The 24,415-nt window shown below is 34.8% G+C and overlaps 1 protein-coding gene across 5 annotated transcripts in view; it reads right to left on the minus strand.

The window, feature by feature from the left end:
* Positions 1-16,752: 16,752 nt before the first annotated feature.
* BRDT (bromodomain testis associated) overlaps positions 16,753-24,415 on the minus strand; it is an 80,095-nt gene continuing 72,432 nt past the window's right edge. For 4 of the 5 annotated variants that reach the window (XM_049618433.1, XM_049618432.1, XM_049618434.1 and 1 more), the window contains 3 exons: positions 22,855-23,060; positions 22,037-22,211; positions 16,753-16,966 (listed from right to left, as the gene is read on the minus strand). In XM_049618433.1, coding sequence (XP_049474390.1) covers positions 16,898-16,966; positions 22,037-22,211; positions 22,855-23,060 — 450 coding nt within the window. In that variant the 3' untranslated portion in view covers positions 16,753-16,897. Of the gene's footprint in view, positions 16,967-22,036; positions 22,212-22,854; positions 23,061-23,865; positions 23,946-24,415 lie in introns of those variants that run through there. The other variant, XM_049618436.1, reaches the window with a different exon arrangement.

Here is a 24,415-nt window from a genome sequence, read left to right on the forward strand (position 1 = left end):
GTTCTCCAACAAGGTTGAGAGTGGTTATCAGCCCAGCTAGGCCTCGCCGGTTCCAACGGCACGCCTCTGGAAACCCCTGGTCTGTTTTCCATCCCTCTAAGTTTTCCTTTGCAAGACTATTATATAAATGCGATCATGAAATATGTAACTTTTTGTCTTTGGCTCCTTTTACCTAGCATAATGCATCTGAGATGCAACTACGCGGCTCCATATATTGTTTCTTTTTTATTGCTTGCTAGTGTTTCATTGAATGGATGTGCCATATTGTTTATCCATTACCCAGTTAAAGGACATTTGAGTTGTTTCCAGTTTTGTGGTTAGGAATAAAACCACTGTAAACATTCGTGTGAAGTTTTTTGGGTGAACTTAAGTTTTTCTTTCACGTGGGTGAGTACTTAGAAGTGGGACTTCTGGGTCAGGTAAAACGTGCATTTAACTTCATGAGAAACTGCCAAACTGGCTTCCAAACTGTACAACTTTGAATTCATACCAGCTACGGATGGGAGTTATGGTTTGGTTATATTCTTGCAAGAAATTGGTATTGTCAAAAAAAAAAAAATATTTTCAATTGTTGTAATTCCAGGAAGTGTGTAGCATCTCATTGAAATTTTATTTTACATTTCCCTAGTGACTAATAATGTGTGGGGATCTTTATGTACTTGTGTGCCACTCGAATATATTCTTCTTTGACAACGTGTCTGTTAAGATCTTTTACTCGTTTTTAAAAGATTGTGTTGTTTGTTTTCTTACTATCGAGTTCACGATTTGTCTATATACTTTGGATACAAATCCTTTATCACACATCATGCGATTTGCAAATATTTTCCCAGACTGTCTATGCCTTTTCAGTCTTATAACGGAGACTTTTGAAGAGCAGAATTTAATTTGTATTTTAAATTTCTGTTTATGTATTTATTCTTTTAAAGTAGGATCCACACCCAGTGTGGGGTTCAAACTCATGACCCTGATATCAAGAGTGGTACACGCCACTGAGTCAGCCAGGTGCCGCCCAAAATTTCTTAATTTTGATGCCATCCAATTTATCACTTTTTGTCTTTTATAGATGGTACTTTTGGTCTTGTATGTAAGAAATCTTTGCATAACTCATGGTTAACAGGATTTCTTTCTCCTCTGTTTTCTTCTAGAAGTTTTATGGCTTTATTTTTTATATTTAGGTCTATGAATAATTTTTTTCCAAAACTTTTTACTGTTTATGTAAACATTTTTAATTGCACTATAGCTAACATATGGTGTTCTATTAGTTTCAGGTGAATTCACCTGACAAATGCACTAATTCACCTGAAACTAATAGTGATTCAACAACTCTCTACATTACTCAGGGCTCACCATGATAAGTGTTCTCTTAATCCTCTTCACCTGTTTCACCCATTCCCCCCACCTCTTCTTTGCTAATCATCAGTTTGCTTTCTATAATTAAGAGTCTGTTTTTTTTAATATATCTCCTTTTTTATTCATTTGTTTTGTTTCTTACATTCCACATGAGTGAATTCATATGTTATGAATTCAAAAAAATTTGAATTTGTCTTTCTCTGATTGACTTATTTTGCTTGACATTATACCCTCTAGATCCATCCATGTTGTTGCAAATGGCAAGATGTCATTATTTCTTATGGCTGAGTAACATTCCTGTGTGAGACAGAGAGAGAGAGACATCTGTTTTATCCATTCATCTATGGATGGACACTTGGGCTGTTTCCATAATTTGGCTGTTATAAATAATGTTGTAATAACACAGGGGTGCCTATATCTTTTTGAATTGGTGTTTTTGTAGTCTTTGGGTATATACCCATTAGTGGAATTACTGGATCATATGGTAATTCCGTTTTTAATTTTTTTTTGAGGAACCAGGTTTATGATCCATTTTGAGTTAATTTTTGTATAGGGTACAAAGTATGGATTGACATTTATGTGTTGCATGTGGATGTATAATTGTTTTGGTACGATTTGTTGAAAAGAGTGTTCTTCCTCTACTGAATTGCCTTTGTGCCTTTGTTGAAAATCACTTGATGTGCAGGACTATTTCTAAGCTGCTAGTCTGTTTCGTTGAGCTGTGTGTCTGTATTTTCTCCAGTACCACACTTGTCACTACTTTTGAAAGTAGTACAGTAAGTCTAGAATTCAGATGAGTCCTTAAACTTTGTTCTTCTTTATAAAAATTGTTTTTGGGGGTACCTGGCTGGCTCAGTCAGTTAAGCCTCCAACTCTTGATTTCAGCTCAGGTCATGATCTCATGGTTGTGGGATTGAGCCCTGCAATGGACTCCACACTGAGCGTGGGGCCTGCTTAGGATATTCTTTCTCCCCACTACCCCCACTCATTCTCTTTTTCTGTCTCTCAAAATAAATAAATAAGCATTGGGAAATAAATAAAAATTGTTTTGGCTACTCTTAAGTTACTTAACCTTTTCCAAAATTTTTTTTTTTAGTATTTACTATTTTTAGGCAAAAATTGTTAATTGAAATGCATTGTATCTATTGATACACTTTTCTTGGAGAAAAGTGATATTTTAACAATATTATGTTATTCAGTCCATAAACATGATATATCACTCCATTTATTTAGATCTTCTTTGATTTCTTTCATTAGTTTTTTTATCATTTAAAACATGCAAATATTGCATATGTTTTGCAAGATTTATACCTTAGTATTTCTTTTTTTATATTATTGTAAATGCTACTTTTTTCAATTTCCAGTTGCTTATTACTAGATTTTTGGTTTTTGTCTTGGATCCTGAGACCTTGCTACACTCACTTATTAGTTCTAGTAGCTTTTTGAAAGACTGGGATTTTTTATGTAGATAACCATGTCATCTGTGAATAGAAACAGTTTTATTTCTTCTTTTCCTGTATGTTTGCCTATTATTTCTTTTTCTTGCCATATTGCACTGGCTAGGACGTCCAGTACAATAATGAGCAGGAGTGGTGAGAACGGACATCTTTACCTTATTCCTGATCTTAGGGTTCAGAAAGCATTCAGTCTTTCACTGTCAAACATTATATTAGCTAAATATTTAATTAGATGCCATTTATCATGTTGAGGAAGTTCTTTTCTGTTTCTGGTTTTGGAGAGGTTTTTTTGTTTTGCTTTCTTTTGTTTTTCATAAATGGAGGTAAAATTTTGTCAAAGGCTTTTGCTTCTCTTGAGATAATCATAGTTTTTCCTCTTTAATCTTTTTGACTTGGTTAATTACATATAAAATTTTTTAATGTTGAACCAACCTTTCATTCCCAGATTAAACCCTACTTGATCATGAAATATATATTTTTTGTAGCTTGTTGAAATCAACTTAATACTTGGTTGATGATTTTTACATCTATATTTCTTATCTATTTTCTTATATATTCTGGAAGAATTTATATAAAATTAGTATTATTTCTTCCTTAAATGTTTGGTAGAATTATCCAAAAAAACCACCTAGGCCTTGAGTTGTTTTTTTAATTCTTTTTTCTCAAAGATTTTAAAATACAATTTATTTATTTAAAATATACTTCAATATGTTTAATAGTTATAGAACTATTCAGTGATCTGTTTCTTCTTTGCTATTTTGTCTCAAGAATTTTATCCATTTCATGTAAGTTGTTGAATTTATGGCCATAGCGCTCTTCATGCCCTTATTATCTATTGAATGTCTGTGGATTTGTGATGTCCTCCCTTTTACACTTGGCATTCATAATTTGTGTCTTTTGTTTTTCTTGGTAAGTCTGGTTAGAGGCTTATTTTATTATTTTTTTAGAGAAGAAAGCTTTTGGTTTTATTTTCCTTTTTTTTTTTGCTATTAATTTCATTGATTTCTGCTCTAATTTCCTTTCTTCTGCTAGATTTAGGTTTAGTTTGCTTTTCTCTTTTTAGTTTCTTAAGATAGAAGCTTAAATGATTGATTTGAAATCTGTTATGTTTTAATGTAAGCATTTAACGCAAAAAAAAAAATTTCCTCTTAGTGCTTCTACTGCATCCCATAAATTTGAATATGTTGTGTTTTCATTTTTATAAAATTCAAAGTATTTTCTAATTCTTCATGTGATTACCCTTTTTACAATGTGTTATTTAGAAATGCTTAATTGCCAGATATTTGAGGGGATTTTGTGGATATATTTTTTGTTGTTAATTTCTAGTTTCAATCCAGTATTGTCCAAGAATTTACCTGGGAAACTATCTATTCTTTTAAATTTGTCAAAGTTTGCTTTATGTCTCCGAATATGGTCTACTTTGGTGAATGTTCCAACTGCATTTGAAAAGTTGTTGTTACCTGGAGTGTGGTATACATGTTAATTAGGTAAATTGGTTGGCAATGCTGTTCAGGACTGTTAGGATCCTTACTGATATCCTGTCTACTTGTTTCATCAATTGCTGAGAGAAGAATGTTGAAATCTATCAATAATGGGGGATTTGTCTGTCTTTCTACACAATCCTACTGTTTTTGCTTTAGATAGTTATATTTTGGAACATTTATAAATATGATAAAATGAATTTTTATAATTACCTCCATGTATGTCATTCTCAGTGTTCTTCATTCATTATATAGATACAAGTTTCTCTCTGGTATCATTTTCCTTCTATCAGAGAACTTTAACCTTTCTTGTAGAATAGGTCTGCTGGCAATAAATTCTTTCAGGTTTTGTTTATTTGAAAAGTATTTATTTCTCCTTCAATTTTGAAAATATTTCCAGTGGATATAGAAGTTTAGGTTGACAGGATTTTCATTTCAGAACTTTAAAGATGTCCCTTCATTGTCTTATGGCCTTCACAGTTTCTGATGAGAGGACTGCTGTGTTTTTATCTTTGTTCTTCTGTATTTAATGCCTTTTTTACTTTGAGTATCTCAGTATTTTCTGTTTGTCTTTGCTTTTAGCAGTTTAAATATGATATATCCAAGTGTGTGGGATTAGGGGTGGGTGGGTATTTATCTTGTTTAGCATTTTATAAGCTTCTTGAATTTATGGTTTTGTGTCTTTCATTATGTGAAATAATGGGAAAAAAAATATGCTAGTCTCTGTCCCTAGTTCCTGTCACAGAGCTCCTGAAACCCTTGTAATTCCTAAGTGATGAGACCATTAGGAGCATCGTTTGTTCTAATATTTGCTCTTTAACCTGTACCTGACACGGGGCTCCTAAGACCTTCATAAACTCATAGTGGTGAGAGCACTAGGAACATCTTTTGTTCTAATGAGGTGACTCTGAGTGGGCTCCTGGATGGCTCCTGGATGGTGACTGGTTACCAGAAAGGCCAAGCCATTATTAGAAGCTTGGACTTTCAGCTCCCTGCCTCCTCCAGAGGGAGAGGGGCTGGAAATAGAGTTAATAATTGATCATGCCTATGTGAGGAAGCCTACATAAAAATCTCAATTCTCTGGGGCTCAGAAAACTTCCAGGTGGGTGAATACATCCATGTACCAGGATGATGTACCTCAACTTCACAGGGACAGAAGTTCCTAAACTCAGGACCCTTTCACAACTTGTCCTATGTATCTCTCCATCTGACTTTTCATCTCTATCCTTAATTATATCCTTTAATAAACTGGTAAACAGAAGTGTTTCTCTGAGTTCTGTGGGCCACTCTAGCAAATAATTGAATCCAAGGTGAAAGGAGTTCATGGGAACCTGTGAATTGTAGCCAAGTTGGATAGAAGTTGTGAGTAACCTGGTGACATACTACTTGCAATGGACCTCTGAGGTGGGGGTCAGTCTCATGGGATCTGATGCTATCTCCAGGTAGACAGTGTCAGAATTGAGTTAAATCAGAGGACACTGAGATGGTATTGCAGAGAATTGCTTGGTGGCGGGAAAACCCCTACTATGTGAGTAGTAAAAGAGGCACACAGGAGAAAGAACTGAGGGTTTCCCTCTACTTAGAAGGAAAAACTGGAGGCTTTTTCCAATACATAATAATCTTGAAGAATTCTCAGCTATTGTCCTTTCAAATATTTCTCTAATTCCATTATCTCTCTCTTCTCTGAGATTTCGGTTTTATGTTATACTGTTTAATATTGCCCTACAGCTTTTGGACATTCTGTTTTGTTGTTTCCACCACACCTTACTTTTTGTGTTCTTTGCTTTTTTGTTCTGGTGATTTCTTTTGATCAGTATTTAGGTTCACTAATTCTTTCTTTGGCTGTATTGATTCTATTGATAAGCCCATCAAACACTATCTTCATTTCTGTTACCAGGTTTTTCATGTCTAGCATTTCCATTTGATTTTTTTTTTATGGATTTCTATCTTTCTATTTGAATTACCCATTTTTAACTTTTTTTAAGTTTTATTTATTTTGAGAGAGAGAGCAAGCATGTGCAAGGATGAGCAGGAGAGGGGCAGAGAGAGAGAGATTGAGAGAGAGAGACAGAGAGAGAGAGAGAATTCCAAGCAGGCTTAACTGTCAGCACAGAGCCTGATTCAGGGCTTGATTGCACAAACTGTGAGATCATGACCTGAGCCAAAATCAAGAATTGGATGTTCAACTGACGGAGTCACTCAGGCACCCCTGAAATTACACATTTGATCACACATTGCCCATTTTTCCTCTAGAGCTTTTAATACGTTAATCATAGTCATTTAAATTTTTAAAAATATTTTCAGCTATGTATCATCCTTTAGTCTTTTTCTTTCTTTTGATTGCTTTACCTTTACCAGTGGGATTTTTGTTTTCCTTGATGTTTTGTATGTCTCAAGTTTTGTTGAAAGACATTGTGTGTAAGACTATAGAGAAAGATATCTATTTTTTGCCTGAAAATTAACACGTGTTTTCTTTTGCTATGCTTTTAGTATGGAGGTTGTCAGTCTAGTCAGATGTTGATTGGATTTGTTGGATTTGTTGCTATGGTTACCCCCAACACCATAAATTTCAAATTTCTCTAGTGTTACCCTGTGTTTAGGGTGGAGACTGGTTTGCCAGTGAATTTTTCTCAGTATCTGCTACATGCTCATCTTTAAGTCTTTCTTTATGCTTGGTGATAGAGAGATGGTCTCTCTCCATGCTTTTGCTCCTCTGATAGCAGTGGACTGCTTCTGTTACTGAATGCTTATTACCGTGGTGGTAGGAAGTACAGGAGGGAAAAGGGCATTCTCTGCTGTTCTAATTCAACCTCACAGGCAGACACTATGGATATTAGGATATCAGAGCATCTTGGATTTCAAGGTGAGATCTTCTCAATGATCTTTCCTGTCCCCAGTGACAGGGTCTCTCTAATGGTCTAGAGCCATGATACATTTCCTGCCCCTGTCCCAGATTAGGTTTATTTCTGTTTTCTTCTCCCCAGCTGTAGTAGGTCATGATCAGTGTCCTATAGGTGGTAGAGTTTGCTGGGGTCATGATCTCACAGCCTGTGAGTTCGAGTCCCACATCGGGCTCTGTGCTGACAAGCTCAAGCCTGGAACCTGCTTCTGATTCTGTCTCCCTCTGTCTCTGCCCCTCCCCTGCTCACACACACACTCTCTCTCTCTCTCAAAAATAAATAAACATAAAAAAAAAAAGTTGGTCTAAGTTCCTGGATAATATAGTGGTAGATTTCCTTGTGAGGTCCTGCTTTGTCCTTCACAACTTCTAGGATGTGAACTGCACTAGCAAAATCATTTAACCATCTGTATCAGTTAACACAGAGTAGCATCATTGATTTTGGGTTTTTGAACCAGATCATAGCCAAGAAGTGTGTTCATCCCTTTATGACAATTCCCAGGCATTGATATCTGACTTGTTGAAGCATGTTGCCCAGTGAACATCAAACTCCTCATCTGTCTCATGTGACTCCTGGGAGCAGCAGGGAATTGACTGGAAAGTGTCCATGAGGCTGGAGGACAGAGCAGGGTACAGGAGGCCTCAGGGGCTGGCATTGGGGGGTGGCTGCTGCTGCACTGCAAAGGGGTAGAGTGGGCGCCAAGCATGATGGTGATGGCGGCACACAGTCTAAGGCTAAAGGGAAACTGGGTGAGGCTTTGTATGTTTTATTTATAAGAAAGTGACAACTGGTTTCTAGTGTGGCTAGATACCATTTTACATTCCCACAAGAAATGTATGAATGATCCAGTTTCTCTGCATCCTTGCCAGCATTTTGTGTAGTCACTATTTTTTATTTTAACCTTCCTGATAGATGTGCAGTGAAAGCTCATTGTGATTTCAATTTACATGTCACTGATGGCTACTAATGATGGTGAACATGCTTTCATATGTGTGTTTGCTATATGTATATGCTGTTTGGTGAAATTTTGTTCATGTCTTTTGCCCATTCTAATTAGTTCTTTTTACTGTTGTATTTTGAGATATATCTATCTATATCTATATCTATCTATATAGATAGATAGATAGGTATTCTTATATGCCATTCCTTGTCAGACATGTGGTTTGTAAATATTTTCCTAATCTGTAGCTTACCTTTGCACAGAGAAAAATTTCTAATTTTGATGAGATCCAGTTTATCAGTTTTTTCATTTATGGACCATACTTTTGGGATCAAGTCTAAAAACTCTTTGCCTAACCGTAGAACCTAAAGATTTTTTTTTCTAAAATTTTTATAGTTTTCTATTTTACATCTGAATCCAAGATCCATTGTGTGTTACTTTTTGGATGAGATACAAGTTTTAGGTTGAGTTCCCAGTCCCATGGATATCCAATTGCTCCAGCACCATTTGTTGAAAAGACTGTCTTTTCTCCATTGAATTGCACCATTGTCAAAAATCACTTGAGCCTATTTGTGTGGGTCTATTTCTGAGTTCTTTGCTCTGGGGTCAACTATTCCATTAATACCACATTTTCTTGATTACTGTAGCTTTATAATAAGTCTTAATATCGTACAGAATTATTCCTCTCACCTTTTTTGTCAATGTTCTTCATTCTAGCGCCTTTGCCATTCTGAGTTTTAGCATAAGCTTGTCTATGTCTGTGAAAAACTTCACTAGGATTTTATAGGATGTGCATTAAAACAGATTAGTTTGAGAACTGAATCTTTCCTGTGTTGAGTCTTCCAATCTATGAACACAATAGGTCTGTTTAATTTTTCTTCAATTTCTTCCATAAGCATTTTGTAATTTTCAGCATACAGATCCTGTACATTTTGTTAAACATATACCTAAGTATTTCATTTTCTTTGGAGTGATTATAAATGTTACTGTTTTTAAGTTACCATATGCTCATTAGTAAGAGAGATCAGATTTATTTTTGTATGTTGATACTGTATTCTGTGACCTTGCTTATGTCATTTATTGTAAGTTTTTTGTAGATTTCTTGGGATTTACCATGTAGAAAATCATGTGCAAAAATTCAGCTAAATTCAGAAACTGCTTAAATGTTACAATTACAAAAAAAAAATCCCCATAGCTTATGGTGAAATCCTGTACTTTTCTTTAAAATTGTAAATAAGAATGATTACTATCGCTTCCATTATTTGATATTATTTTGGGAAAGTATAGCTAATGAAATTGAAAAAAACCCAACTGAGACAATCTGTATGACTTTTCTTTTTCTTGCTTTATTACATTGGGTGGAATTTCTAATTCTATGTTGAATAAGAATGGTTCAGAGTGGATATTCTTGCCATGTTCCCAAATTAGGGGGAAATCATGGAGTCTTAAGTACAACATTAGCTGCAGATTTTTTCTGGATGCTCTTTATACTTAACACCATTAAGTATAACATTAGCTGTGGATTTTTTCTGGATACTCTATCAGATTGAAGAAATTTCCCTGAAAAACTTGCTGAATCCAAACAAGTTGGATTTTGGATTACACTGATTAATTTCAAATGTTGAAACAGCTTTGCATACCTGGAATAAATCAATTTTTCATGGTATATAATTATGTTCATCTATTGTAGCATTTACAAAATTTGCTAATATTTTCTTGAAGATGTTTGTGTATAACTAAATTCATGAGAGATAATGCCTGCAGTCTTTTTTTTTTTTTTTTTTTTTTTTTTTTTTTTTTTTTGTATTTGGTTTTAGTATCAGGGTAATACTGGCCTTATAAAATGAATTGGGAAGTGTTCCTTCTTCCCAATGATAAAATTTGTCCTGTCATGGGACACGTGGCTGGCTCAGTCAGTACAGCATGTGACTCTTGATCTTGGGGTTGTAAATTTGAGCCCCACATTGGGAATAGAGATTACTTGCAATCAAAATCTTAAAAAAGAAAATTTTTGTCCTGTTGATAAAAATTATATAACCAATTTCTGGAAGAAGAGTTTTCTGGAATAGATTTTTCTGGAAGAGACTGTCTTAAATTAGCATTAATTGTTCCCTAAATGTTTGGTGTAATTTTCCAGTGGAACTGTATAGGCTTGGAGATCTCTTTCTCAGGAGCTTTTAAATTATGAATTGAAATTAATGTTACAGGGCTATTCAGATTATTTCATTTTGAATTTTGGTAGTTTATGATTTGAAGAATTGGTCCACTTCAATTTTTTAAATGTAGTTATTGGTAGTATTCCTTTCTATTTTTTTTTTAATAGTTGTAGGATCTTTGGTGATATTCACTACTACTTTCTTACTGTTGGTAATTTGTGTCTTTTTGTTAGTCTTGCTAGCTGTTTAAACACTTTACCTTTTCTCCCTCAACCAGCAGCTTTTTTTGTTTGTTTGTTTTTTTCAATTTCATTAATCTCTGCTCTGATCCTGCTTTGGATGTGCTTTTTCTAGGTTGTTGATTTAGGGAATTAAGATTATTGATTTAAGACTTTTCCTTGTTTCTAATGCAAGCACTTGGCACTTCTAAATTTTAGTACTCTTTAACAGCATCCTACATATTTTAGTATGTTGTATGTTGACATTCATTTCTGTGTTTTTAAAATTTTCTTGTAAGATTTCCTCCTTGGTGGTGCCTAGGCGGCCAGTCAGTTAAGCGTCTGCTTCTTGATTTTGGCTCAGGTCATGATCTCGCAGTTCATGAGTTCGATCCCCACATCAGGCTCTGCACTGGCGGCACAGAGCCTGCTGGGGATTCTCTCTCTCTCCACGCCCCCCTTGCTTGCATTCTCTCTCTCTGTCAAAATAAATAAACTTAAAAAGATTTTGTCTTTGACCCATCAATTATTCGTAAGTGGATTGTTTAGTGTTGTGATTTTCCTATTGTCTGTTATTGATTTATGATCTGATACTATTATGATTAAAGAAAATACTCTACATAATTTCAATTGTTTTAAATTTGTTTCATGACCCAGGAGATAGTGTCTTGGTGAACATCCCATGGATGCTTTAAAAAAAAAAAAAAAAAAAAAAAAAAAAAAAAAGTGCATTCTGTTGTTGGTTATAAAATGGCAGTATCTATTTACACTCCCCAATAGCAGCATATGAGTTCCCATTGATCCTCTCCAACATTTTATGTTAGAGACCTTATTTTTGCTAATTCAGTAGGTAAAAACTGTTATTTCTTATGGCCTCAAATTTTCATATGCCACACATAAGAAGGCTGAGTATCTTTTCATGTTTATTAACTACACGAATTTCCTCTTAAGTGAAATGCCTGTGTATGACAGAGAATTACTTATATTCATATGTTGCTCTGTAGTCAAGTATGCCCAAGTGGGTTCTGGCCAGAAGGATATGAGTGCAAGAAGTCTAAGTCTCTACCAAGTCTGGCCCTTAAAAACATCCAGTGTGATCCTATCTTGCTCTGCCACATCAATATTAGAGACCATATGTTCCAGGTGGCATAATTACAAGATGGAATAGGGCATCTCACACTGCCATACTTTCCATGAAAATGGAATATCCTTTATACATTTGCTTTAGAGTAAAACATTTTGTAGTAAATTTTTATTTCACTTTCATTTTGATAGTTTTGCTGGGTACAGAATTCCAAGCTGGTAACTTTCTTTTTTATTTAATCAAAGACTAGTGATAAATAGATACAGCACAATTACCTAAGATCATTCTTTATACACACAATGTATATAGATTACATACAATCTGAAAGAAACCTGAATTCAGCAGTGAAATGTTTAGATTTTCCTTCCCTCCCTAAAGAAATTTTTTTAACCACCCAAATTTAGAATTTCATCAATACACACTCTCCTGTGACAAACAGTTCAGACATAGAGATTGCAAAAACAAGATGCTAACGTTATGAAACTTTGTTAATAAAAAAAATAAATAAATAAGTAAACAGAAGCAGCCATGATTGAGATACATTGTTACTGACAACTGTGTCCTAAGGGACAGTATCAAAAGGTTGTGATGCGAGGAAAGCTATATATACATACACAATAAGAAAATAAACTTCACAATTAACACATGAATGTTTAATTCTGGAAAAATCATAGCCCTCCAAAATTTCTTCGCATTTCAAGCTGACAGTTATTTTTCTCTCAAAAATTTGAAGATATAATTCCACTCTTTTTGGTGGTCATTGTTACTAATAACTCATTATTTCTATTTGGTGATCACTCCATTTCTCTGACTGCCTGCTTATGGTATTGTTAAGACCATTGAAAAATAGGTATGGATTTCTTTGGGATGTACTCTACCAATCCCTGCTATAGATCTCTTAATAGCTCTTGCATTTTCTTTCTCCTTGTCTGTGCTATATCCTGGTACATTTACTGTATATAATTTCTAGCTGATTTTCTCTTTATGTGTCTAATTGTTTTAACCCATCCATTGAGTTTTGCTTTTGGTTTACTTCAACACTTTCTTTCCTACAAATCTTTTTCCAAATCTGCCCATTTTCCTCCAAAAATCTTATTTCTTTAAACATTTTACAAATAGCTAGTCTACTGCAGTCCTGGAAAGAGGATGATGAACTCTATTTGTTGTTCATTGTTTCTGCTAACTCTCACCCACTGTGGCTTGCTTTTTGTATCATTCATCTTTGATACTAATTTCTTGACCTTAATTTGTGGTGATCCTGCTTATGTCTCTAGCCAACCTGGGACCACTCCAGCTTCTTGAAGACAACATTCCCTCAACATTGGTCCTGGCATCTGACTTCAAGAGAGCCCTACCATTTCAGTTGCTTACTGCTCTCCTCCCAACTAAATGTGTGTGTGGCAGGGAGGGGGTTGGTCCTCAGAGAGTTTCCCCTGCCTCTGAGACTGGCAATGCCTTAAAAAATGGGTCTCATGCAGGATGTATTTGTAATACTAGAAACAAAATTGGTAGGTGTCTAAACTTAATTATAATCTAATCCCAATCAAAATTCTAATTTTTATTTTCACTCAACTTTTACAAATTGGATAAAGTGATTATAAATTTCTTAGAGTGAGAGCTATTGCCATTCAAAGGTTCGCTAAGTAAACTGTGGCAGCATAATTGATAGTTCATTTAGAAAAAAAGAAATCTGGTTCCCTATCTCTTACTATATATAAAAATGTCTTTAATCCATCTGGAATCTTAGTGTAAAATTTAATTGTCTGGATTTTAAGTACAAAATAAAGACTATTTTATCATCTTGACGTGGGGGATACAATCCAAAACAAGGCAGAATAGCCAGACACTATAAAGGAAAATCCAGACATACGGCTATATAAAATTTTTAATTTTAATGGAAAAAAAGGCAATAAATCTCAAAAGACAAGCAGTAGATTGTGAAAAAATGTTTCTAAACCAGAGGGCCAACATTTAAAAAAAAGAAGAAGAAGCAGCAGCAGCAGCCTTGTACACATTGATAAGATAACCCAAAAGGAGAATGAGTAAAGGATATTATTGGTTACTAGGCAAGTCACATGGCTAACAAATACAAGAGAATCTACTCCACCTGTAGTCTGGGAAATAGAAATTTAAAAAGCCGATTATAATTTTTTCATTCAGATTAGCAAAGAATATGAAGGCAGTAATATCCAATGCTGGTGAGAATAATGGGGAAAATAGTACTTTCAAACTCCTAGGAATGTGACCTGATCTAACATTTTTTGGAAAAGTTATCTGGTACCTCCTATTAAAATAAAAACTACTCCCTTTGATTGTAACTTCTAACCCAGCAATCCCATTTTAAGAACTCTACTCTTTAGAAATAGAAGCACAATTATGCAAGGCTACATAAACAGTATATTTACTTCAGCATTGTTCATGGTAGAAAAAGACTGGAATCAACTGAATCAGTAGGGGATTATATAAATCATGATATGTCTGTTCTTTTAAAAAAAAAATGAAAAAATTTTAACGTTTATTTACCTTTGAGAGAGAGAGAGCGAGCCGAGAAGGGGTAGAGAGAGAGGGAGACACAGAATCTGAAGCAGGCTCCAGGCTGAGCTGTCGACACAGAGCCCCACGTGGAACTTGAACCCACGAACCATGAGATCATGACCTGAGCCGAAGTCTGGCACTTAACCGACCAAGCCACCCAGGCGCCCCATGATATGTCTGTTCTATGGAATGAAATACATACTTTTAAAAAAGAATGAATTAGTCTATGTCCATTTAAAGACCTAGACAGATGCTCATGATGCATTAAGAAAAACCCAACTGTCAAGTAACATGTGTAAATGATCATGTTTTTGTAAAAACAACCCCCTCAACGTCCTGACATGTCTATATTTGGATGAGCAAAAGAAGACTGAAAAATCTTTGATCTCTCAATAGTTGGGGTGGAGAGGAAAGTGTTTCTTACTATCTCTACATTGGTAGTAAGATTTCTGGGCAGCATTATGGCTAACGAGTTTATGCTCATGAATTTGAAGTGAGACTGGTTATGGTTCCATGTGTTTCTGTAACCACAAACAGCTTCATGGGTGCAGAGTGGGCAGTCAGATTTAATAAGGATTTGAGTTTTGCCAAGTGAATACAACATGAAAGTAAATTATAAGGAACAGAAGCTTGCATAAGGAAAGCAGTGAGGGTATGAAGGGGAGAGGTACTGTGAAAATCTATAGGATTAATGGATTTTAAGGTCATGGTGAGGTCTAACAATTGTTGGAGTCAAGGGTTATCTGGAGTAAGCTAGAAAAAGGTATGAGGAAGTAGTAAGAAACTAGCGTGCTTGAAATTGAGATCAAGGAAAGATTTTAATTATTGGCAATGACAAAGGAGTGGTTAAAGTTAATTAGCTATTTTGATCATTAGCAGGGAGGTCAAGGGACTGAGAAGTGTCCATTAGAGAGAAATATTGAGACAGAGACTAAAATCTCTGGGAAACAAGGAGTGAACCAGGGATGGTAAATGACTATGGGTGGTATAGTCTGATGATCATGACAAACTTAAAGCGGAGGATAAAAAGGAGGAACTGCGAGGGTGTGGGGGGGAAGATGGTCTGCAAGTGGCACCCCAAAAGTAAGAAAAACACTAGTGAAGAAACGGACTAAATGAGAGCTTGCAAGGGAGAGCCCAGGTTCAGTCAGAGCAGTGGTTCTCCAACTTTAATGTGTATTAGAATCACCGTTCATCTAAGGATTATTGGACCCTGCACCCAGAGTTTCTGACTCAGTAATTCTGAAGTCTGAAAATTTGCATTTCTAAAACATTCTCAGATGATGCTAATGCAGCTGGTCCTGGGACCACATTTCCAGACAACTCAAGAAGAGGGAAAAAACAAGCAAAAACTTGATTATATCGGGACTGATCCCAAATCCCAGAAAACAATATGAAACAGTTTTAGAAGTTGGAGAGTAGTAAGAGATGGGGACAGAAATGGGGTCCTCACAAAACTAGGCTTGAGTTGAAGGCAAATAAGTTACATGCAGTATTTCATGCGTAAAATTAACAGAAATAAACTCCATACAAGAAGTTAAAAAAAAGCGAAACAGTCTTTTACTAAAAAATAATGCCTAATATAGGAAGGATCAGTTAGTCAGTAAGCCGATATTTTCTCTGCTAATCACTACATATATCTGATATATCTTCCTTAAAAAAAAATACACACACACAGATATATCTAATCTACAGATGATCTTTTAGGAAAATAACAATGCATACTATTCAGTATATATATATACATACTAATTTCTTGGTTAAAAAATAGCTATAGTTGAGTGGATATGATTACCACTTTAATTCTAGCTGTTTCCTGAAGGTGTCACCACCATTTTAGCTACTAGTTGATCGTAATTTTAAAAATGGCTGTAAAGTATTTCAAAAAATTATATTGATTATAAAACAAGTGAAGTCAAGAAAACTTTTCCTCTTTCTCTCAATAATACACACAAACTTTGAATTTTTACTTTAGATGGTATCTTAATACTGCCTGAATCATTTTACACTTTAAGAGTGCAAAATGTTAAAATATATGAAGCAGATACACATGATTGATACATAATTGCAACTTGAGGATGATGAAACAAAAATAATTTACAGATTTAAAATAAATACTATATAGTTAAGTAAAAATGTAAACATTCATTGCTATCACATATTCACATTAAGAAATGTATAAGCTCCTATAGAAACTTACATCATATTTACTATTATTTTGCTCAAATTTAACATCAACCAAACCATAGGTAACATTTTCTTTAAGCTAGATTTCATTATCAACTTTGCATACAGAATCAGCAGAGAATTTTACGTAACCTGATGCTCAAAGAAACCAAGTATTATTTGTTAGAGGTTCTAAATGTTTTTGAAGGCAGATAGATACTTGTTATAAAAGTTAAAAACTCAACAGGAACTGGTTTTTATATACCTTTATATATTTTTTTCATTTTTAAACAAGGGGCTATCTCTTTTGGATTTTCATTGCTTATACAGGCCTATAATACATAGCAGACTATTATTTATAAAATAAATAAAATCTGGGAATTTATTCAATTTTTAGGGATTCAAAATTATAAAATTTCCTGTAAATTACACCATTTAGAAAATGAACATATAGCTATTAAAAAATATAGTGAAAATTGTTTAATCATTTTAGAGCAGTCAAAAATACAATATAAGATTGGTATCCTGGTGTTTGAAAGCAATCATTTTACCATATGCATTTTAATCTTTTAAATCATTCATTTTAAGCTGACGGTTAATTTAAAAAGTTTTAATCAAAGTTGTTTTCAAACATTGTCATAATATCGCTTTGAAGAGTCATATCAATGGTACCAGCCATCTGTAGAAAGAAGGAAACAATTCAATGTTACTTTTAAAAAATGTATGCCTTCATTATAACTATATAAAAATGATTACACAACATTTGAAACAAATTATACAAAATGAACACTATTTAACATAATGAGTTTATGCAGTTTTCTATTTCTGTTCAAATACTATCTGATTTTTGTTAAAATATTGCCCATATCTGGGGCGCCTGGGTGGCTCGGTCGGTTAAGCGTCTGACTTCGGCTCAGGTCCATGATCTCACGGTCCGTGAGTTCGAGCCCCGCGTCGGGCTCTGTGCTGACAGCTCAGAGCCTGGAGCCTGTTTCAGATTCTGTGTCTCCCTCTCTCTCTGCTCCTCCCCTGTTCATGCTCTGTCTCTCTCTGTCTCAAAAATAAATAAACGTTAAAAAAAAAAAAATTAAAATATTGCCCATATCTGGGGCACCTGGGTGGCTCAGTCGGTTGAGCATCTGACTTCAGCTCAGGTCATGTTCTTGTGGTCTCTGTAAGTTCAAGCCCCGCATCGGGCTCTGTGCTGACAGCTCAGAGCCTGGAGCCTGCTTCACATTCTGTGTCTACCTCTCTCTTTGCCCCTGTCCTGCTTGCCCTCTGTCTCTCTCTCAAAAATAAATAAACATTAAAAAAAATATATTGCTCATGTGATAAGTAAAGGTTTTAAAACTTACAAGAACACTGAGAACAAGTTTAACTTCTCTCTTCAACTAAGAGAGTAAAGTCTCAATGTAGGCAAAATATTAATAAGAATGTGAACTGAGATTATATTGTTTCATCTACCTCTGTAATCAACATAGTGTGCTAAGACACGTAAAATTATTTTCTGAATAAACCAATAACTATTAGAGAAAACTATTAACATTAAAGTTACAGGCTTTCCTTGATTGTGCCACTTACTATGTAACCTAGGACAAATTTTGTAACCAAGTTTATTTTATATATTGTCAAATATAGGTATTTATGAAGATCGAATCAGATTGCATATGTAACATTTAGCACACTGTTCTTCATTAAATGCTAAAAAGCCATTAAAAATAACAAAGTAAACAAAAAGCAAATTAAGACAAAGGAAATAAATGTTTCCTATATTTGAAGCCTTCTATAAATGCCCATGTGGTACTAGTCTTTGGCATCTGAAATGATACCAACTATGAAATTAAAAGAAAATTTTTTTTATCAGTAAATAGTAACAGCCCAGAGTGATGGATAAATGTGCCAATTTGCAATCAATTGGTTAACTTCCTTGATGAGAATCAGTATTCTTATTGGCTATGTGGGAGAAGATTTAGAATTATGATTTAGCTACCAAAAGGATAATATATGTGACTCATAAACTATAAATATTTCTTTAAATATGCCATAGAAACAAAAGAATTTTTTTTGAGAGAGAGAGTGCATGTGAGCAGGAGAGGGGTGGAGGGAGAGAGAATTGTGGGGCTCGACCTCACAACTATGAGATCATGACCTGAGCCAAAATCAAGAGTTGGATGCTTAACCAACAGAGCCACCCAGACGCCCCCAAAATAAATTCTTAAAATCTTTACCCAGACCACTTTTTTTAAAAAAAGGTTTTATTTTTTAAGCAATCTCTACACGTAACTTAGGGTTGAACTCACAACCTCAAGATCAAGAGCTGCATGCTCAGTTGGTTAAGTATCTGACAGCTCAGAGCCTGAAGCCTGCTTCAGTTTCTAGTCTCCATCTCTCTCTGGCCCTCCCCCACTCATGCTCTCTCTCTCTCTCTCTCTCTCTCTCTCTCAAAAATAAATAATGGGAAAAGAACACTAACCATCTAGAATTCTATATCCAGCAAAAACATATTTTAAAAAATAAAGGCCAGTTTAAAACACATCCACACAAAAACCACACAAATATTTATAGTGGTTTACTGTAAATGCTGTAAGCTGGAAACAACCAATATGTCTGTCAATAGATGAATGGATAAACTGTGGTACATCCATATAATGGAAGTATTTAGTCAGCCAAAAAAAAAAAAAAAGCTATTAAGCTACAAAAAGACATAGAGGAACCTTAAATTCATATTACTAAAATGAAAGAAACCAATCTGAAGCAGCTACATATTATATGATTCCAACTATATGACATTCTGGAAAAGGCAAAACTATGGAGACAGATCAGTGGTTGGAAGGCATGAGTAGAACACACACAAGCAATTTTTTTTTTTTAAGAAAAACAGACTTAAAAAAATGTTTTATTTATTTTTGAGAGAGCACAAGTAGGGTAGGGGCAGAGAGAGAAGGGGACAGAGGATCCAGTGTAGGCTCCATGCTGACAGCAGCAAGCCCTATGTGGGGTTTGAACTCACGAACTGTGAGATCATGATCTGTGCCAAAGTCAGACACTCAACCGACTGAGCTACCCAAGCACCCCCAGGTGACTTTTAAGAAAGGGAAATTACTCTTATTTTTTTAGTAGGCTACACCCCCAGCGTGGAGCCCAATGCAGGGCTCAAACTCACAACCCTGAGATCAAGACCTGAGCTGAGATCAAAAGTCAGATGCTTAACTGACTAAGCCACCCAGGCACCCCAGAAAGGGAAATTACTCTGATGGTACTGTAATTGTTGATCTATGTCATCATACATTTGTCAAACCCATAAGAAGTACAACACTAAGAGTGAATGTTGAAGTAAACTATGGATTTTGCTTGATAAACCAAGGTTGACAGTGATGTGTCAATGTTGGTTCATGGACTGTGGGGTGCTGATGGTGTGGAAAGTTTTGTGTTGATGGGAGGAGGGGAGGAGTATGTGGAAACTCATTGTATTTTAGGCTCAACTTTGCTGTGAATCTAAAATGCTCTAAAATATAAAGTCTATTACTGATATAAAAAGGCCAAATAAAGATATTTTCAGATACACAGAAGCTGAAAGAATTCATTACTAACTGACCTACGCTACAAGAAATGTTAAAAGTCCTTTAGGAAGAAGGAAAATTGTATCATTTGGAAATCTGGAGCTAAATGAATGAAGAGCACTGGAAATGGTAACTACACAGGTAAACATAAAATTTTAACTTATTTAAAACTTTTAAAAAGATTATTTTATGGCTTAAATATTAGCATAAAAGCAGGGAAGGTAGAAATGGAAGTACACTGTTGTAAAGCTATTCTATCAAATGTGAAGTGGTATAGCATAACTCACAGGAACACTGTGCTAAGTTAATGTATGTACTAAAATCCTAAAGCAACTATTAAATAACAAAGTGTTAGTGATAAGTCAATGAAGGAAATAAAATGGGATCATAAAAATGCTTGATTAAAATAATTCAGGAAAAAAAGGAGATAAAAAGAATGGGCAAACAGAAAAGAACAAGATGTTGCACTCAAACTTAACCATATCAATAATCATATTGAACGCAGTTGATCTACACACTCCTATAAAAGGCAGAGATTGGATTAAAAAAAAAAAGATCTCAATACATGTTGCCTAGATGAAACTCACTTTAAATATAAAAACACAGGTAGGTTAAAAATAAAAGGATGAAAACATTTTTTAAATCATGCCAACACTAGTAATACAAAAGTTGAAGTGGTTATATTTCAGAGTAAATAATATCAGGAATCAAGTACATCATTTTGTAATGAAAAGGGGGTCAATTAATCAAGAGGCCATAAAAATCCTAAATGTTAGGTCCCTAACAATGCAGCTTCAAAATACGTGAAATAAAATAGAATTACAAAGATAAAAAGACAAATCTGCAAATCATACGATCATAGATGCCAATGCCCCCTCTGGACATTTGGTAAAATGAGCAGGCAGAAAATCAGCAAGAATACAGGAGTCTTGAACAACAAACATGCTCAACCAACTTGGCTACCCAACAGCACCAGAACATACATTCTGCTCATGTGCACACAGAATATTTACCAAGGTAGACCATAATGTGGACCATTAAAAAAGTCTCAATGGGGGCGCCTGAGTGGTGCAGTCAGTTAAGCATCGGTTATGAGATTGAGCCCTAAGTTGGACTCTGCACTGAGCTGAGAGCGGAGCCTGCTTGGGATTTTTACTATCTCCCTCTGCCCCTCCCCCACTCATGCTCCCTCTCTCAAAATAAAAATTAAAAAAAAAAAAAAGTCTCAATGAATCCAATACATTATATATTCTCTGATTACACTGGAATTTAATTAGAAATTAATAACAAATTACTAGCCAGATAATTCCCAAATATTTGGAAACTAATATACTTCTAAATAAATAATCCATGGCTGAGGGGCACCTGGGTGGCTCTGTGGGTTAAGCATCCGACTCTTGATTTCAACACAGGTCATGATCTCATGGTTTGCAGACTGAGCCCCACATCAGGCTCTGTGCTGAGCCAGCAGTATGGTGCCTGCTTGGGATTCTTTCTCTCTCCCCCTCTCTCTCTGCCCCCTCTCAAAATAAAAAACAAAACAAAATAAAAATGAAAAAATAATCCATGGATGAAAGAAGAAATCCTAGTTTTTAAAACATCATTTTCTGTATATTAAGACTCCTAAGCAAGTCAGGTTTTTTTTCTTTCCAATCTTATTAAGATATAGTTGACATATAATAGAAGTCAACTTCTTCCTCTAGTGTTGAACTAAGAAACACTGACCTAGGGCAGTTATGCAGATGGCATAACTCTGGGCCACAATTTATAGATAGTTTATTGATTTTTTCAAGAGTAATAACTGTAAGTAATGAACCACTTTATGTGCCAGGCACTTTCCTATGTGTTTACTACATGTAAATTCATTCCATCTTTAGAATAGGTATTATTACCGACAAGTAGACTGAGGTACAGAGAGGTTAAATAAATTGCCAAGCCCAAAAGTCTAGAAAATGGGAGAACTAGTATTTGAACCACATAGTCTAGTAGCTCTAAGACAATACTCTATGATTATATTCTAGATCTTTTAGTATAAAATTTTTATTTTAGGCTCTGAATTTAAAACTTGATCCTCACTAAAGATGTAACTCCACTGTCATGGAAAATCACCCTGAATATATCTTTGAACACGTAAAAGACAGTACTCTGTTAAATCTTTCCTTAGATGTAATGAACTAAAATTTACTTACTGCTTCTCTTCTCCTCCGCTCTTGTTCTTTCTCCCTTGCTAAATTACGGTCTTTGAGAAGCAAGAGTTTGTATTTATCTTGAGTTTCCAAAGACTGCTGATGTTCTTTCTGCTCTTTTCCAAGGCACTGGTTTTGCATTTTATTTGAAAAAGATTGTTGAATGCAGCCAAGGTCCCTTAAAGAAACAGTATAGCTCAAAGTGGGTTTCAAAAGTTCCTTAAAAGTTTTTATTACATTACAAAGATATGTCATTAAAGTATAAATATAAAGCAATGTTTTAGATTCCCCTTGTCATGTTGTGATGTCGGTTTTTGTTATAATGCCATTTTTAAGCTTAACTTTTGATGTCAAATTTTACAAAGACAATCTATATTAACAAAGAGAAGTTTACATAGAAACTGTGACCAAGGTTATATAGAACTGTATTACGTTCTTACACATAGAATGGAAACATTAAGACATTTCTGGAAAACAACGTCTTTTTAATTTAGTTACATTAGTATCTTTGATAGTTTAATCACTTGATAAGTTCTATCCTCTTCAGAGTAGATACTACTTGTTAATTAAAAAAATCAATAAAAATTTGATTTTTGCAGTTATAATTTGCTCTGTATTCTACTAAATAGCTTAATCATGGTCACTTGACAAAAAAGAAATTTAATATATTTAAAATTATATGTCCATCATAGGGAATGGAGATTGCTACACATAGTCAATGCATGCAGATATGAATGAATACTTGAATAAATAAAAAGGAACTGATAAATGGAAAAAAAAAAGTCCATATCTCCCAAGTTATAATCCAGTAAATTACAGACCTCTGATTTTCTTGCAATACTTTTGGTTCCTTTGTATTTTGTTCCACATGTTTCCGAATTAGTTCCTGTGTTCGAGCTTTTACTTCTTTTTCTATTGCTGCTTTTCTAAATTGGTTGAAGAGCTCATCTGAGGACTTTAGTATACCTGATGTTTTGACTGATTTGCCTAAACTTTTCCAAGAGTCTGCATTCTTGATCTTTATATCCTAAAACAAATAGTTGATTCAGTCTGTGTCTACAGATGTCAACATTTTGGAAGGAAAACAATAATTTTTGATATAGTAATAGATCACAGTAAGATTCTAAAGAACTTCCTGTAATTTTATTAAACTTAAGTTAAAAGTAACTGATGTCAGAAAAAATATGAAAATATGATTAACAGATAAACTCAATCATCTAAGACCAAATTAAAATAGCATACTTACCAATTATTTCAATTTAATGTAAAACATATACAGTTGACCCTTGAACAACATGGGGATTAGGGGTGCCGATGCCTGCATAGTCAAAAGTCCATGTATAACTTCTGACTCCCCCAAAAAACTACTAATTGCCTACTGTTGACTAGAGGCCTTAACCAGTGACATAAGCAGTCAGTTAACACATATTTTCTATGTTATATGTATTACATACTATATTCTGACCATAAAGTAAGCTAGAAGAGAAAATGTTATTGAGAAAATCACAATGAAGATAAAAATATATTTACAATACTATACTGTATCAAAAACCTGTACAAACTGTATCAAAACCATATCAAACTGTATCAAACTGTATCAAAAACTATAAGGGGACCCACACAGTTCAAAACCTCTGTTGTTCAAGGGTCAACTGTATATTTAAAAAAATATATTTTTTAACATTTATTCATTTTTGAGAGACAGAGACGGAATGTGAGTGGGGGAGGGGCAGAGAGAGAGAGACAGACAGAATCAGAAGCAGACTCCAGGCTCTGAGCTGTTAGCACAGAGCCTGACACAGAGCTCGAACTCACGAACTGCGAGATCATGACCTGAGCTGATGTTGGATGCTTAACCGACTGAGCCACCCAGGTGCCCCAAGGGTCAACTGTATATTAAGAGTACGAGAATCTGCAAGGAATATAAAAATAAGTAAACTAGTCACTGTAAATAAAGATATTTTTGGTCCTATAGGGAAAATAAACCAAATATACAAATTATTAATAAGAGGCAAAGAAAGATAATGCCATATTTGTTGGGAACCCTCTGACATGCCTTTGTCTTTCCTTTCTTAATAATTAACTGATTGTGACTGCTGTTCTTAAGGGAGATGTGTCATGATCTAGATCAGTGCAATCCAATAGAAATACATATAGTTTAAAATTTTCCAGCACAGGGATTATATCTGGAAGAAGGTGGAGGAGGAGGATCTCAAGCTTACCTTGTTCCATGGATACAACTAGGTAACAAGCATATAAATGTAAATAACCCAGAAAATCACCAAAGACTGGCAGAGCAGCCTCTACACAGCTAAATACAGAGAAGAGGCCATGTCAAAGAGGGTGGGAAGGGCTAGAGGTGGTGGGGAGCTAAACAGACCC

Source organism: Panthera uncia (assembly GCF_023721935.1).
Source record: "Panthera uncia isolate 11264 chromosome C1 unlocalized genomic scaffold, Puncia_PCG_1.0 HiC_scaffold_4, whole genome shotgun sequence".
Taxonomy (NCBI): domain Eukaryota; kingdom Metazoa; phylum Chordata; class Mammalia; order Carnivora; family Felidae; genus Panthera; species Panthera uncia.